The 17,297-nt window shown below is 42.9% G+C and overlaps 1 protein-coding gene across 2 annotated transcripts in view; it reads left to right on the top strand.

Annotated features, from left to right (window-relative positions):
- Nucleotides 1-15,854, top strand: part of CMIP (c-Maf inducing protein) — a 139,578-nt gene extending 123,724 nt beyond the window's left edge. Inside the window, exons 12-21 of one of the 2 annotated variants that reach the window (XM_065661544.1) lie at nt 464-490; nt 959-1,007; nt 2,182-2,289; nt 4,740-4,856; nt 6,318-6,458; nt 7,385-7,432; nt 8,156-8,302; nt 9,876-9,981; nt 11,061-11,131; nt 13,703-15,854. In XM_065661544.1, coding sequence (XP_065517616.1) covers nt 464-490; nt 959-1,007; nt 2,182-2,289; nt 4,740-4,856; nt 6,318-6,458; nt 7,385-7,432; nt 8,156-8,302; nt 9,876-9,981; nt 11,061-11,131; nt 13,703-13,756 — 868 coding nt within the window. In that variant the 3' untranslated portion in view covers nt 13,757-15,854. Of the gene's footprint in view, nt 1-463; nt 491-958; nt 1,008-2,181; nt 2,308-4,739; nt 4,857-6,317; nt 6,459-7,384; nt 7,433-8,155; nt 8,303-9,875; nt 9,982-11,060; nt 11,132-13,702 lie in introns of both variants that reach the window. The other variant, XM_065661543.1, reaches the window with a different exon arrangement.
- Nucleotides 15,855-17,297: the final 1,443 nt, after the last annotated feature.

Genomic DNA, 17,297 nt, shown 5'->3' with positions numbered 1-17,297 from the left:
AATTAGTTGTGACCATACTATAATTATACTGCAATTAAAGAACTCACTTGACTCTTCTAGGTAGCCAAAATTCTGTAATGATACAGCCTTATTGTAAGTCTTCTACTAGCTTTCTTCTGACTCAAAGCTTTCACTGCCATTAGTCTTAAGTCCTTAGACAGGACTCAGGAAAAGCTACAAGATTTGTTCCAAGTAATATTTTGGTTTTCGTTCATTTTCTCCCCTAGATTAATGAAAGAGACTTTACCTGATCTGTTTGGAAAGATTATTCTTTTTGTCTTGTGTGCTGCAGTATCTTAGCAAATCCTTTATTATGTGGAAAGAGCTGAGCAGTGGTTGTGGTTTGGTTTGCTTTGTTTTTTCTTCTTTTTTCCCTTCCTTCCATCCTCCTTTCCATTTCTTTCTTTGTTTTTTCCTTCCTTCCTTCTCCCAAATCCTCATACTTTTCTATTTTAAATTTCAGGGCTCTTGCACATGAGAAATTTACAAAGTAAGTTTTGGGGGCTTGCTTGTTTTATCGAAGGGGGGTAGTTACTTAAAGTATTTGTACTAGTCAATAATAGCAATGGTGCATTGTTCAGTATTGTGTCTCTAATGTTTTTACCTGTGAGGGGCCGTAAGCATGTTCTGTTAGTAATAAAAATATGTAGTTTTCTTTGTAATTTACTGTGATAGCAGTATCCCAAGGGCTAAAGGCACTGATTGCTGGTAGGGTTTACAAACGTGTTTGTCACTGCATGTCTCTGAAACCTTTTCTAGGCTATTGTGAGCAGACAGTGTCCTTGGTAATCACTTTTAGCCCTCACATTTCCTTCCTGTGGAAGCAGTTCAACTTGTTTCTCTGTAAAGTGCATGAATATATATAGTTTGAAGTGTAATTGAAGAGAAATGTGACACTCACATGAATACTGCAACCAGCAACTGCTTATTCTTGTCCTTTTACCTTTTTTCCCCCCAGGGAGCTGAAATATGTGATTCAGAGATTTGCAGAAGACCTGAGGCAAGAAGTGAGTCTGTTGGCAGGTTACATGGAGCATTAACAGGGGGAGCTGAAAGAACGCTTGTTCTGAAGATCTCTCCTTAAGTAGTTTGTTTCAAAACATGGTGTGGTTTTGCTGTGCTTATGTTGCTTAGGGAGTAATAGCCGCTCAGGGCACACGGTGTTAATATGAATGGTTTCTTGCTTTATGTATAAATGTGTTGTGACCTCCTTGTCTGGCATCAGTTGCTGTCCTTGCGCTGCAGTAAACTGCAACCAGCAAGATCTTCCCACTCTGAATCTCTGAGGGCTTTTCTTCCATACAAAAAACAAAAGGAAAGCAAAATCCACGGGCCCTTACAGCTTGCGAAATAACAGGTTTTATTTGGCTGCTTTTCAGTTACATTGTGTGCAAATGACCATAATTCCCATGAATTAGCAGGAGAAAGGGGGTGGGAGGTGTGTTACTGGAAGGAGTGCATATCTGTAGCCTCATAGTGGCTGACTGCTGCACGTGTAGCTTGTTCAACATCATCAGCTGTAGAAAACCTTAATTAAGACTCCTCTATTAAGCTGTGGGAACAGATACAGTAATCTCTACAGTGGGCCAAATTTAGACTAATGGTAGCTTGTTAGTGCCAGTTCTTCAGTGCAGCTTCTTACGTATTCCTGTTAATTTGTGGATTTCCTTCACCCTGACTCTGGTCACGTTTTATTATAGCAGGAGTAATAAGATTTTTTAATGATTGGATGGAGCAAGCCATTGGCCAACTGCATTTGGTGTGCAGATCACATCAGAAGCATAGACACACATGGCGGTAGGATGGGGGAAAAATGGCAGAAGTTCAGAAATTGTAGTCTTTTTGTTTCATTTTCATTTGTGGTTTTGTTTTGTTTCTTTTGGGGATGAGGTTGGTTTTTGTTTTGTTTTTTCAAGTGAAAGGAGCTGTTCTAGATCAGAGCAAATTCGTGTAAAGGGAACAAATGCGGCCATGCAGTGAGTGATGATACAGCTTCCCTCCTTGCTTGTACTGCAAAAATGATTCTGCAAGTGGAGACTTGCCTGTAGCTCTGTAGACTGGAATATTAACTGTGAATTTCCAGCAGACCCTGGTTTTGTAGTGACTTCTTTTGGCCAAGCGTGGGAGACACCCGTGCTTACTGGCAGGAACTGTAACCTTCCCAATTTCATTTGTTGGCAGGTCCACTCATGCTTGCTGAGTGTGCGGGCTGGCAAGGATGGCTGGTTCCAGCTCTACAGCCCTGGTGGAGTGGCATGTGATGATGATGGGGAGCTGTTTGCCAGTATGGTACGTGTCTGCCATAATGTGAGTTTAGTAACTTCTTTGCAGTAAGTAATGCGGTTTTGTCATGGTTCTGTAAACTACAAATACACACCAGGAAATCCAAATCTTTATATCACCAAAGCGATTGAAATTCCTTGCAATCACAATTTGGCTAATATGTCAGCTTTCTCTTCTTGAACTTTGGTTGTTTTTGCACTGTGTAGTGCACAGAACCATGCATATATATATGTGTGTGTGCATATGTATTTTTGTATTTATAAATACATGTGTTTGTCTGTATAAAGAACTCTTTCAGAATATGGAATACTGGGAGGCAGGTGCGACAGACTGTTCTGCACATCCACACCTATAGTTTTCATTTATAGGCTACCTTGGAATTTAAAGCCAGCAGTAACATTGAATTAATCAAAGGGTGGATATATAGATATAAAAATATGTTAGCGGTTTCTCTGCCCAATTACATTGTTGTGGGGACGTATAATTAGAAACCAGAATTCTATTTCTTAGTAGTTATTTCTTTTGTAACTCTCAGAAAGACTAGACAGAAAATAATAAGTTTTAATCGCTGATGCTGCCACTGGCTTCCTGTGCAGCCTGGGTCAAGTCACGTAAGTCTCACTGTTTATTAATTCTCCATACATATACCAAGTAAGATGGAAATGGTATTACTTCCTTTCCCTGTTAAGGGGAATAACATTTGTTGAAGTTGGGTGTACAGTGGAGTGACTTTCAGGGGGATCCATACTTTGTGCATCTCCCTCATGCTGAACATGCACGTCTGTTTCTGCACTTAAAACTTATTATACGCTTTAATCCAGATGGATCAGATACCTTTAAAACAGGTAATGGACAAAGACTGTTCACAAAAGGTTTCATCCCTCTTTACTGATTCTGTCTTTTATGTTTGGAAAGAAAACTTCAGAATTATATAATTTCTCCTGAGAGCTTTTGTGGTCCATGATATTTATGAGCATCAGGAGATGGCGTGCATGAGAGCACAGTGCTAACATACATCAATATGCAGTACTCTGTGCCCTTTGCAAGGATGTTGATAAATACTTAAAGAGCTGCTAACGACTAATGATAAAGTATGGAAAACATTCTGATCATAGATGGACCTTGCATTAAGTGGTAGCATCAGTATTTTCCATCACTCAAGAAAACCTCCTACAAAGCTTAATGATAACTGCATGAAATGAAATCCTTCTTGGCGTTAAGCTTACTGTTTTTAAAGGTTACCTTTAAAAACATGGATGCTTAAGAAAATATTTTGTGTTTTTTCTAAAGGCCTTGCTGGTAATGAAGCCACGAGGAAGAAGAATTGCATGGTAGCACATGATCTGCATAGAACTGACCCCACCATGGCGTGGTTGTGATATTTTCAGCAGTGTTGAACATAGTCCAGGCAATACTATGAACCAGGGGAACCACAGAACGTGTTTACAAGTTTATTGTAATGTAGACTTAACTGTAGTTAATGGAGCTTTTACGGCCCAGGTCATTGGAAACTACAAATTGTCACACAGTGCTCTGCCAGCAAACTGGTGAATCAGCTGTCTGGGCCATAAAATAGGACTTTAGCTGGGAAACTGAAATTGTCTGCGCCTAATCTCTAGGGCTTTTCAATGAGAAAGAATATTGCCAATATCTTTTGTGAGAAGAGACTCTTAACATTTCATTTGTAAAAGTGGCTTTGCATTTCTGCCATAGGTGTTACTATGTGATATCATCCGGTGCTCTCTGGAGGTAGAAGTCTGCGGGACAGTGTTGTCAACTAGTGGACTCCAGAGAGTTTTACTCAGGCAGTGTTCTCAGCATTTCTTTCCTTTCAGAGAAAACTGAGCAAGAGAGAAAGCAAGATAATGACACAAGAGCATGTGAAAGCACATGAAGTCATCTCTGACTTAGGGCTCAGGACTGCTTTCTTAAGGCATTCCTTCCTTTCCCAGTCAGTTCCTGTCTGCTCATTCCAAACAGGTGATTTTGTCTGTCACCACCCTTGAAGCAAGGCTAGTGTTCAGCCAGCACCACTGCCTTTTACCTAGGCATCCAGCCCACACAACCCTTGCTCACCAGCTGGCACTTCCAGAGAAACTGGACCGCAAACAGATGTGAAGGAAGAGTCTCCTGTGGTTCCCCTGGGGCTGGGTTCATCGTGTTACTAGGGATGGGGACAATTGCACAGCTGCTTTGATGTTTCCTGGGGAGCCTGTATCAGGCCTCTGTCAGCTGCGCTCCTTCATGGAGGAAAACTACCCACTCCCTCAGATCTCACTAGGTATCACTTCCAATCAGCAATAAAGCTGTTGAGAGATTGCAACCATAATGGTAATGAGGGACCCCTTTTCTTTAGATTTGTCTACGTTTTGTGTGACTGTCTTAACAATGTCGCTTCCAGAGGTATATATGTTTCTTAGGCTAATGCCTCTAATTTAGCTCTGTTTCTCAAATAGGTGCATATTTTAATGGGATCCTGCTATAAAACAAAGAAGTTTCTGCTTTCGCTGGCTGAAAATAAACTGGGACCTTGCATGCTACTGGCCTTAAGGGGTAACCAGACAATGGTTGAGGTAAGCCCTAAACATACGTGGTTATGGTTTACGAGCAGTCTTCAGGTTTCACGCTGCCAGTGTTTCCCAGAATCAGGTCTAGTGGAACTATAGAAACCAAGCTCAGGTTTATGTCATATCAAAAACCAGCAGTCATGTTTCTCTTCATTAAGTGCAATGGAGTATTGTTGTTCTGCAGTGCATATTACACGAACAGTGGGTGTGAGAATATTTGGAGAGAGATTGTTTGCTCTAAGTCAATTGGAGAAGCTAAGTTGGGAAATAAATGGCCATCCATGATGATGTAGTCTGTGGCGAGGGGTCAGAACTCAGAACCACAAGGCTTTTCTGTGACTAAATTCCTGATGCTTGTCTTGCCACATGCAAAATGAACAGTGCATAAGTACTGCATTTACAAAACCTTATTTACTTGCATTAATAAACTGTTTTTTCTGTGTGCTTATGATTGGTTATTTTTGTTGCACTAATAGTTTAAACATATTTTTCTGGGTTTCTTTGAAGATGTTTCTTGATAAATGGCATCATGCATTTTAAATGGAAATAGAGCATGGTTAAATAGGTGGAAGGAATTACAGTTTTTCCTTGAGCTAGATCTGTGTGTGCTAATTTAATCCAGTAAATAACAGAGTGCGCTGTGTGAATTTGAATATAATGTTGCTTGTTTTTTTTCATTAAAGATAATTAGAATGATGCAGGGAATAAAAGCTTTGCATTCTAATTGCAATGGCATGATGTGTGGCTGAAAAGGCAAGGCAGCATGAGGGGTGCAGCTTGTGTCCTAAGCCCATGCAACCCATTGGAATCATTCCCTGGTGTCTAATTTGCTCCTGTGCAGCACCTATGGCAGCCTCTTGCCCAGGGGTGAGTGAGGCATATTCCCAGTGAGATGTAAGGTGTTCTGGCCACAGCAGCAAGCTCCCAGCATCACCTTTTCTTGGAGCCTCCCTGGCCTTTCCTTAACCTGCCTCGCAGACAGGATACACTTCACCTGCATTCTGCTTGCGCTTAGGGGCAGAAAATCCAGCACTTAGGGAGCTGCTTTGCTCTGCTGCTGATGTGCTGATGCTGATATCCCAAGTGTGCCAATCTGCAGTCTAGCCAGTGTACCTGGGAAACACTGGATCGATTGTACCTGTTCTGAATCAGGCTGTGGCATGAATCCATCTTCCAGGACTGATGCAAAGTAATTGCACCTCTCAGTCAGAAGGAATGAGCACTAATGGAAGACAGGATAGATAGTCTGACTTTCAGACATCAGAGTTCATTCTTTACGAATAAAAATTGGTTTCTTGTGTTGGAAGGTCAGCAAAGGTTGCTGTGATCCTCTCATCTAGCCTGAATAATGCGTGCTCTCAGAACTTACCCAAGTAATTTAAACTACATGGCCAATGTAATTAGGATATTTGGAACCAACTGAATATAAATACTGCAGTGACCACTCTTCTTTCTTTCTGCTGCTAGATTTTGTGTCTGATGCTGGAATACAACATCATTGAAAATAACGACACCCAGCTCCAGATCATCTCTACCCTGGAAAGCACAGACGTGGGAAAGAGAATGTATGAACAGCTGTGTGACAGGCAGAGAGAGTTAAAAGAGCTGGTATGTCACCGGGCATGCAGTATTGCCATAGCACATTGTGGTCTGTCCTCTCCAGAAATGGAGGTACAAAAGAAAGACGAGCAGGGTGTGAAATTCCCAGTTAACAACAGGATGGGAGCAGTATTTGGAGGATTTTACTGTGAATATATATACTGTGTGATATTTACTGATGTGTCTAATCCCATACTATGTTTATTAATGATACTCAATAACCTGCCTAGAATCCGTGTGAAAGAAGGTGAAATCCTGATGTCTCAAGATCTTGCAAGTCAGCTTGTCAAATTCTGCCACCTTTTGACGCAGGAATAGCAAATGGTTCTAGTGCTGGCCAGCATTTCTTAATGCTGTGACATTCACAACATTTCATGAGATGGTCTTTAGGTCTAGTTCTCAGAGCAAGAGCCTATGAGAAAAAGATTCTCCCCTCTTCTTTTTCCTCTTAGTTTTAAAGATGGGATCTACACTTTTTCACCTATGCAGACATACCCACAATCTTACTCTTCCCTCCTTCGCACTTCTATTTGTTGTCTTTAACCCGTGCCTGAAATGCATATGCTTTTTTTGAAGTCAGACAAATGACTTTATCAGCTGTGCAGCCTCAACCCCTTTGTTATCGTAGCCCAGCATTTTAAGGCTGTTTTCTTTAAAGTGAAAGTAACCAAGTAATGCAAGGCTGAATCAGACAAAATGCTGACCCACAGCATGAAGCTGCATTTAGTGGATGTCCCCTGGGTAGCAACAGGCCTGCATCTAGCACGCTCAGGAAAGAATCTGTCAGTGCAGAAAGAGCAGGGACAAAGGGAAAGGGCTGGCAGGGAGCTTTGAAATTGGAGCAGGGTTCGCCCTAATGTTGAGCTTGATAGACTTCAGATGGTCTGAAATGTAGAATGGCAGCTTGTTTGACTAAAATATCTTCTGTCTTACAGCAAAGAAAAGGTGGTCCCACAAGATTAACACTGCCATCCAAGTCCACCGTAAGTTAATCACGTCAATAGAGAAACAAGCTTTATCTTAACGTATTTAGACACTTGGTTTATGTTTGCCATGTGGCACAGGGGTTTTGGTGAGTTGAGAGGGGAGTCGTGCACTTTCTCTATCAACACAACTGGAGTTTACACAAGTAAGGGTGTATTTCCGCTCTTGGGCCTGTGCAGCAGTTTCCAATACGAGTTGAAGCCTCAGGCTGTCAGATTTATACTGGTGTGCAGATTTGGAATGGTAGATTTTGGGGCAGAATTTAGCATCAAAAAAAGCATATTTCACGATGTCCAGTTCTGGATCTTAGACATGCAGGTCTGCAAGAGACCTATCACTGTTGCAGTTAAGGCTGGTGTAAACCCAGACTAACTTCACTGAGGCCAAGTGATGGTCCTGAGTATGGTTTGGATCTAGGACCTGCAGTGAAACATTAAGTTAAAAGGCCCACTGAAGCCTTTGTGTCTCGTAAGGATACGCATGTGAAGAACACTTCGGTCCCCACGTCTGGATAAGTTTTTCCCAGGGTGTGTGAAGCAGCACTGCCACAAGAGCCCAGCTGCCTGCCAAACAAACGGAAACTTCTCTGTGTGGTTCTCTATTACTGTAAACAAGTCTTATAATTGTGCAGCTCCTGCTGGTTAACAGTATCCGTGATACCTCTGCACACTGCACACTGAGGAGTCGATAGTCTTGCTCATCCATCTCTGGTTTGCTTTCAGGATGCAGACCTGGCCCGCTTGCTAAGCTCAGGATCTTTCGGGAATCTGGAAAACCTCAGCTTGGCCTTTACCAATGTGACAAGTGCTTGTGCTGAGCACCTCATTAAACTGCCTTCTCTCAAGCAGCTGAACCTGTGGTCAACTCAGGTAAGTGCTTTGCAGACTGAAACTCAGAGCAGGAACCAGTGCTGACTAATTCTGAAATTTCACATTACATCAGCACAAGAAGAGAGTGTGAAGAGGCTTGTTTAGAATGAGTTTGTGCTATTTTTACAGGGCCTGTCTATGGTCTAGCTCATCTTGGAGGCTGATTTTTCTTTGCCACTTTTTTTTTTTTATTATTTCTTACATTTTCAATTATAAAGGAGTCGCTGCTTGGGTTGGATGTTCCAGTTGTATTGTTGATACTGTGTATTTTGCTGTGCTGCTTTTCATCTGAGAAATACTTAAGCTTTCACCCATTTGGAGTGACAAAAAGGAGTCTGTGCAGCTCATCTGGTCAAGTGAAGCAGAGTCTTTGCAGTGCAGGCAGTGAACTGCTCTGAATGCTGATCAACCAGAATTTCTTTAAAAACAACAGCACCAAAAAGAAACTCAAATAATGAATAAATGGAAGGAAACTATAAATGAGAATGTGGTTATTCCCTGCCCATGGCAGGGGGGTTGGAACTGGATGATCTTAAGGTCCTTTCCAACCCTAACTATTCTATGATTCTATGATTCTATTTCGTAAGCAAAAAGAAGCCAAGTTAACTGAATAAGTTATTCAGTTGTTAATTGAAAGAGCTTTTTAAGTTAAATTTTCCTTCTACGTTTCCCTGCTGGTTTTAGTCTCTGAGCTTCTCCATTGAACGGGTTTTCCCCATTTTCTGTTAGCACCTATTTGCAGTGCTTACTGAAAATATGTTTATTCTCAGTGCAACCACAAAAAGCAGCATTTTTTTTCCCCACCCAAATGTCATGTAAATAATCTTGTTTTGTTTTCCTAACTACTTTTGTATCCCAGAAATTTCCTCTTTTTTGTGTGGGGAATATGAAGTCCAATCTGATTGCTTGCTTGTTTTAACACTGTTTTGCGTCTCCTCCAGATTTGTCCTAACAATGTAACTTTGGGATTTGAAAACTTTGATGCTTCTTGCTCAAAATGGGTTTGATTTCATTGGACAAAGAGCCTGCTTTTTGTATCATCTTTTATTTTTTTTAATTATTAAGAAAAAAAAAGTTTAAATTCCATTTATTTTGTGATATCCTGGTTTCCATTAAGCTAGGATTTAGCAACAACAGAAACCAAGTGGGTCAATAGAACAATTACTAATCAATAGTGCATTGTTCTTGAGACCAAAATAGTTAATTAATACCACTTGCATTATGCTCTTGTTTTGTGATGTTTTGGGAACTGGCTGAGCCTGCCATAACCATCTTGTATAGCCCTGGTGGGAACGCCCTCATACAAAGTCCAGACTTCAAAGGCACCATTCTGATTAAATGATGGCCTGCGGTTAAGTGTGCACAAGTCACTTAATTTTTCTGTTCCCCATCTGCAAAAACGGGCATAAAACTATTTGCTTTCTCTCCTGTCATTTGAGACTGTGGTAAACAATCAGAGTGTGGCTTTGAGGGCTGATCTGCAAACCTCGTTTCAATGCGCCCTGTTTGCACTGAGAAGCTCGCACGTGATGTTCATGCACTGTTTGAAAACGATTCTGCTTTTGCCCCACAGTTTGGAGATGCAGGGCTGCGGCTTCTCTCTGAACACCTCACGATGCTGCAAGTGCTCAACCTCTGCGAGACGCCTGTCACAGATGCTGGGCTGCTGGCACTTAGTTGTAAGTGACCAAAATAAGCTACAGAGGAAAATGACATGGGTTCGGAGGAATTCACGTGGGTTCAGACAGAAGATTGATTTCTCGGCTGCCAGGGCGCTGCTTCCGCAGGGATTTAGGACAGGCTTTGGTTGTGTTTGGGTTTAAACCTCCCTCCTCCCTGCCCGCTCAAGTGGCTGGGAAGCAGGAGGATGATCTGAGCCCAGTGCTCAGTGGGCTTTGCTGTCCAAGATTCTACTCTGGCTCTGCCTCTGACTTTACCAGTGGCACTTGTTGTGATCTCATGTGGTGACTTGTTGCCCTGAGACTTCTCAGCTTTGTTTTGTGTGTGGTGTCCCTTCAGGTGGAAGTCTGACCTTGTGATGCGGGAGGGGAAGATTGCAAAACCACATAGCAAGTTATTAGTGAGTTTTGCAATTGTGAGCAGCAGGTTTCGTACCTTCTCTGGCCCTTTTTTGTCTCTTCTTTTTGGGGAGGTGAAACTCTTGCTATTTAAACAGGGTGAGGCAGAGCAGGGCCATCTAAGCAGCATTCAGGATTCCCCCGTGCACTGTGAACTGCTCGACGTGCCAGAATGAAACCCTTTCCTACATAGTGTATTATAAACCTCGCCTGTTGGGTTTAAAGGGCTCCTTTAATAGGCTTGATCCTACACAGACATGCCAGACAGGCCAGTAGTTATGGCTCATCTTAGGAAACTATTCTGCTAAGTACTGGAGCCTAAAATGGAAGTGGGGGGAGGGAGGACTGCTGGATCAGCATGGCCTCTGCGTGCACCATGCACTGGGAACGGGCACTATGCAGAATAATGTGCAGGAAACTGATTATGAGAAGTTGCCTGAACTCCTTTGAAGTCAGCGGACTTAAGCATATGCTTAATGGCCCTTCCTAAATAGGGACTTTTTCCTGGATGAGGGCCCAAACAGCTGTTTATCCATTTTACTTCTATATTTTACACTATTCAGCTTTTTCCTGAGTGCACCGCACAGAGTCATGTCTTGTTTATGCTTTGACCTACCGTAAGCTTGATATTTTAAGAAAATGCAGCATGATCATAAAAATCCGTGTGTTTTCTGTTCTAGCCATGAAGAGCCTGTGTAGCCTGAATATGAACAGCACCAAACTTTCAGCAGATACCTACGAAGATCTCAAGGTATTTCTGAATTGCACCCACTAAAGATGAAAAGTAGCTGGCCGACAAGGACTTACACAGTTAGCAAGTACATGGTAGTAGTGCCTAGGGCAGAGAGGACTGGTCCCGTGGAGTGGGTAGCATGAAAGCCATCTGAAGAGGTGGAACTGGGTTGTTTTGGGGAGGTGATGACTGAAAACAGCATTGTGAGGTTGATGGCTTTGATTGACTCAGGAAACAGTTAATATGCTGAATAGATAAGCATGAGATGGAATCAGAAACTGAGTCTTTTCACCGGTGCTTTCAACAGTAAAGGTTTCAGAAACAGGAGCATATTGTTTGTTTCTGGTGAGGATACAGAGACAGGGAGAATCTAGTTCACACCGCCAGTGTGTGTCCTGTGTCCTGTACTCTTAACAGGATCAAAAGTAATGTGGGTGAACAGCATTACAGAGCCATGATGCAGAATGCAAAGGGAGAATTAAAAGCATTGGGAAGGTGCAGGTTTATCTTTGATGCCTTTTGGACTGGACCTGGGCTTTAAACAGAAAAACCTGTGCAAATGCCCAGTTCCTGAGTTTGACGTGTGAGATTTGTACTATGAATTTACAACTGCCCCAACAAAATGGTGTAAAGAACTAGAATGTAGCTGTGGGAGGGGAATAGCCCAGGTGGTTTCAGGCAAAGACTGCCTGAGATGTGTTGGCTTTCATGACTTTAGGTGGACTTAGTCTTCACTCTGATGGTGCGTGAGTTGCATCTCCCAAAGTCTTACCCTATAAACTCAAGGGCTGAAGAATATACTCAACATTATGTTGTCTTGTGTGTTGAAACCTTCGATTGTGCCAGGCTTACAAACTTGGGTTGAGTTTTGAACTTGAGGCAAGTCCTGCAGCTGCTCTGCTTTCAAACTGCAGTATCTCTCTTTGGTTCTGGCTGTGGAGCCAGGGCTCCCCCAGGGACTTGGTTGCAACGCTGCTAGTGTGGATTTTTCAAGACCAAGTTTTCAAAGCTTGTGTCACAATTGTATATGCAAAGAAGTTGCCCTTGGAATTAACAGCTGGTTTGCAGACGGGTTCACACGATGGAGCTTGTATCAGGCCTCAAGCGTTTACGGACAATCAAGGTCAATGCTGCATTTGGACTAGGGCTCTGAAATCAAGTCTCCCATAGTCCTGCCCCTGCTTCTGAGCCCCTTTGCTGCTAAGTTTGTACCGAAACTCATGTTTCCTAACCAGTTCCCTCCGCTCTGGTATTGCATTAGCAGTCCTTAGCAGCAACTGAGAAAGTGACTTGCCAGGGCAAACAGCAAAACTGGCTGTGAGCAAAGGCCTGATGATTGCAGAGAATTAAAAAAGCTGAGGGAACTTGTGCGTCACTTTTTCCCCTGTCTCACCTCTTTCATTGAGATTTATCTAAGTGGCCATTTTTGTCAGAGCTATGTGTGTGTTTAAAGGAAGGGTAATAGTTTCTTCCCCAGGGGCACATGGTTGTAGGTCTGTTGGGAACAGCTCAGACTTCAAAGAAGACGTTTTTGATACAAGTCTTTCCTTCTTCTCCCCTTGGTCTGCGAGAGCACTTCGGGCACATGCCAGTGATGACATTTCCTCTCCCTTCTCCATCCCCCACCCCACTGAACACGCTTGCACACACACAGACACCCACATATGTACCAGGCAGGCTGAACCAGACAATAAATAAACACCCACTACTGAAGTCATTATTGCCTAACTGAAAAATTATTTGCTGGCAGTGTCTGTAGGATTATGACTAGCTCTTATCAAAATATGCATGCACATAAATCAAGGAGTGAGGTAATAATGACTCCTAGAAACTTCCAACTCCTCAATTATGCCCTAGCCTAATTAAATGTGTTTGTTTGTTTTGAGAGAATTAGCCGTACGATTATGGTCAGGGAGCACGGAAACAGGATCGGCAAGTGGGAACCCTGCAAACAGCAGATTCGCCGCTGCCTCGCGCAGGGTAATTGAGGAACAATATGACCAACAGCAGTGAGTTGTGGAAAGGAGACTACAAAGACACCAAAAGTTGATAAAACACACTCAGATTGTTTTAATACATGGAGGGAGAAGTCAAGCAGTGACTGAGTGGAGGCTGAAGAAGTAGCATGTGGCTGTTTGCTACAGTTTGACAAGCAGGTTTTCATAGAATCATGGAATGGTTTGGGTTGGAAGAAATTAAAGCTCATCCAGTGCCAACCCCCTGCCATGGGCAGGGGCACCTTCCACTAGAGCAGGTTGCACCAAGCCCCGTTTTGCTAAGCCTGTGTATAATGGATGGGACCTGATCTGGACATGGTGACTGGTGCATGGATGCTACCAAAGCCACTAGTTGGATTTGGTCCTGTGTGTCCATGGAGGCTCTGCACTGTGTCCCTTCATTAACACCTGTATGCTCCAGATCACTGCTGAGCTCAGCAGTGGTGCTCTGCAGGGTGTAGTGCATCTCCCTGTACTTTGTAGCCGATAGAGCCATCCTCCCAGGATGCTGGTGGTGTGGATTTGCCAGGAACTTTATCCCTGAGTCCTAAACATGTCATTAATTCTGCCTTTTCCCTACCCTCCCACACAGGCGAAACTACCCAATCTGAAGGAAGTGGATGTCCGCTACACCGAAGCGTGGTGAAATCTCTGCCTCCAACTCTTCTCTTTTACTTCTTACGAGGAGGAAAGGATTTTTAAAACAAACAGAGAAAAAACAAACTAAGAAATAACTTTTGTCTAATCCCTGTAGAGCAGTGAGTTTTGGGGACTTGGTGTCAGGAGTTGTGGTTGTGGGGAGAGGAGTGGTGTTGTGTGTGTGCGTGTTGGGGGGGGACAGGGGCAAGCCTGGACCCAGATGGATTCTTTCAGCTTTGTGATTTCAGAATCTACATAAATTTAAATAGAAAAGTAAAAAAAAAAAAAAAAAAAGCAACGAAAAAAAGAAAAAAAACCCAACTTTGTAGCAGCAAGAGGATTATAAAGAAGAAAAAAACAAAACAAAAAAAAAACAAACCAAACCTTTGTGGGTTTTATTTGCCTTTGTGTTTTATGCGGTGTGGAGAAAAAGAAAAAGCATAATTTGTTTGTCGTTATTTGCCTGGGTTTCCTTGGCTGGCACCCGGCCAGTCAGAACTCTGCCACCAGTTCTGCTCCAGAAAATCCGACTTACAGAAATCTCAAGAGGAGAAAACCAAAACCAGTATGATTTTCACCTCCCCCCCCTTGTCCTGCAGTTGTTACGCAAAGTAGTTGTTTTTCTTTTTTGTACATAAGATTTACATTATGCACCTATTTAAGAAAATGGTTCACAAATAACAGGTCTGGGACCTGTCTTTTATTTATGAGTTGTTAATTCTTTTACCTTTTCTTTCTCTTTTTTGCGTTTAGAACTGTATAAACTAGTTTGCTGTCTTGTTATTAGTATTTCTTTTTTTTTTAAAGGATTCGTCCTCTTTGAAAAATTGCCTTTCAGTAACGCATACTGTATTATACTCCCTCTCTGTCACGACATTCATTGCATTGTCCTTTCTGACTTCGAAATGCCTCTACTGTTATAAGATATTTCCTTCCTGTTACAAAGTAGGAAGGAAAATATCTGTCATGGGGTTATAGTTGTAGGGGGAAGGGTGCAGAGATTAATACAAGCCACATTTCCTTCTGAAGCCTATAAGCTTTTTCTAGTCTTTTAAACTGTGTCAGGTTTAAATGTGGGGATAGGAACGAGATACCGTGTATTTTGCCAATGGGGTATTCGCCAAACTCTGTAGCTTTTACAAGTTGCCTCCGTTGTTTTCTGTGTACGTCCGATATTTCAGAAAGAGAAAAAAAAGCTCTCCCTCCATGTTGTGCATCAGTTCATTCTGTTCCCCCCCCTCCCCTTCCCTTTCCCTCACTACCTGTTCTGTGCACGCATTGTTCTGCATGTTCCTCTGGGGAGACTGAAGAAATAGCGTTGTTGCTGATCTGATAGCTCTGACCTGTCTGTAATGTGACTGCTACATTTTTCAAACTCCACAATTGCTTAGAAGGTGATTTTTTTAATAATTGTGGTTTCTTTTATATCTGCGCTGTCGATTCCTTTTCTTTCATAATGAGCCTTCGTTGTACAGACCTGCTTATTTAAAAAAAGAAAACCAAAACAAAATGACGTTTTCTTTCTTCTGTTTTAACACTTTTATTTCTTTATTTTATTCTTCAGCACCTCAAGGTTTCACATGCAGCCAATTATTATTTTTTTTTTATATATAAAAATATATTATATTTAATCTTATTCAGTGGAAGCCAAGCTTTTGGGTTTTGTTGTTTTGGTTTTGTTTTCTGTGTTTTTTTTGTGTGTTTTTTTTTTTGTTGTTTGTTTGTTTTGTTTTTTGTTTTGTTTGTTTGGGGGTTCATTTTATTTTATTTTATTTTTTATTTTTAACCTTTGTTGCTGCCCAAATCATGGGGTTCCCCCCCTTTTTTTTTTTTTCTCTTTTTTTCTTTTTTTTTAATGAGTGAAAGGGGAATTGAGTCTTAACTCAAGTAACGTGCCAGGTTTTCCCCCCTTCAAATCCCAAGCTGTATGAAGATGCAGTATGGGAAGAAAGAATTAAAACAAATTAGAAAGAAGAAAAATTAAGCCAACATTTTCCTTAGCACTGTTGCTTTTACCAATGGTTTACTACTACTGTTCTGTAGCTGTGTACAAAGAGATGTGAAATAATTTCAGGCAAAAATAAACTGTAAGTGAGTATCTTTTAGCTGCGTGCTTTGTGTTTTCTTTCTCTGGCCCAGTGATGTGGGGATGCTGTGGGAGGTACAGAGACGCCAGAGCTGCAGGGTGGTGGCTTCATGAGGATGGGATCTCAAGGAGCCATGAGCTCTCACAGCTCACTCCATGCTGCTGTCATAGAAGCACAGAATCACAGAATGGTTTGGGTTGGAAAGGACCTGAAGATCATCCAGTTCCAACCCCCTGCCATGGGTGGGGATGCCTCCCACTAGACCATGTACCCCAAGGCTCTGTCCAACCTGGCCTTGAACACCACCAGGGATGGAGCATTTGCCACTTCTTTGGGCAGCCTGTTCCACTGCCTCACCACCGTTACAGTAAAGAACGTCTTTCTAAAGAACCTTATCTCTAACCTGAACTTCCCCTGTTTCAGTTTGAACCCATCACCCCTTGTCCTATCATAGGATCATAGAATCGTTAGGGTTGGAAAGGACCTCGAGATCATCTAGTTCCAACCCCCCTGCCATGGGCAGGGACACCTCACACTAAACCATCCCACCCAAGGCTTCATCCAACCTGGCCTTGAACACTGCCAGGGACGGAGCACTCACAACCTCCCTGGGCAACCGATTCCAGTGCCTCACCACCCTAACAGGAAAGAATTTCCTCCTTATATCCAATCTAAACTTCCCCTGTTTAAGTTTGAACCCATTACCCCTTGTCCTGTCACTACAGTCCCTGATGAAGAGTCCCTCCCCAGCATCCCTATAGGCCCCCTTCAGGTACTGGAAGGCTGCTATGAGGTCTCCATGCACCCTTCTCTTCTCCAGGCTGAACAGCCCCAACTTCCTCAGCCTGTCTTCATACAGGAGGTGCTCCAGTCCCCTGATCATCCTCGTGGCCTCCTCTGGACTTGTTCCAGCAGTTCCATGTCCTTTTTACATTGAGGACACCAGAACTGCACACAATGCTCCAGGTGAGGTCTCACAAGAGCAGAGCAGAGGGGCAGGATCACCTCCTTCGCCCTGCTGGTCACGCTCCTTTTGATGCAGCCCAGGATACGGTTGGCTTTCTGGGCTGCGAGCGCACACTGCCAGCTCATGTTCATTTTCTCATCAACCAACACTCCTGCTCTGTGCACCTCAGTGTGCCCCAATACTGCCTCTCTCCGCCCATCTGCAAAGCAGAGCATCTGGGGGTGTTTTGCACCAGTCATCAGGTTTTGAGGCACCATCACCTACAAGGGGTAGTCCTTGGGCAGCATGGTCTAGTGCGAGGTGGTTGGAACTAGATGATCTTAAGGTGCTTTCCGACCCTGACCTATGATTCTGTGGTAGGTGCAGAAGGAGGACAGTTGTGCCTCTGTGCAGCCAGTTCTTGCATCCCTACCCTAGACCATTTATCTCTGCACCTTTCCTAATCCTTCCCAGGCTCCAGGAGTCCTTGCACTGGCCATCAAAAGAGCTGCATT

Source organism: Lathamus discolor, chromosome Z, assembly GCF_037157495.1.
Source record: "Lathamus discolor isolate bLatDis1 chromosome Z, bLatDis1.hap1, whole genome shotgun sequence".
Lineage (NCBI taxonomy): Eukaryota > Metazoa > Chordata > Aves > Psittaciformes > Psittacidae > Lathamus > Lathamus discolor.
The sequence above is the reverse complement of the archived record's forward strand: the minus strand, read 5'-3'. Positions and strand labels throughout refer to the sequence as shown.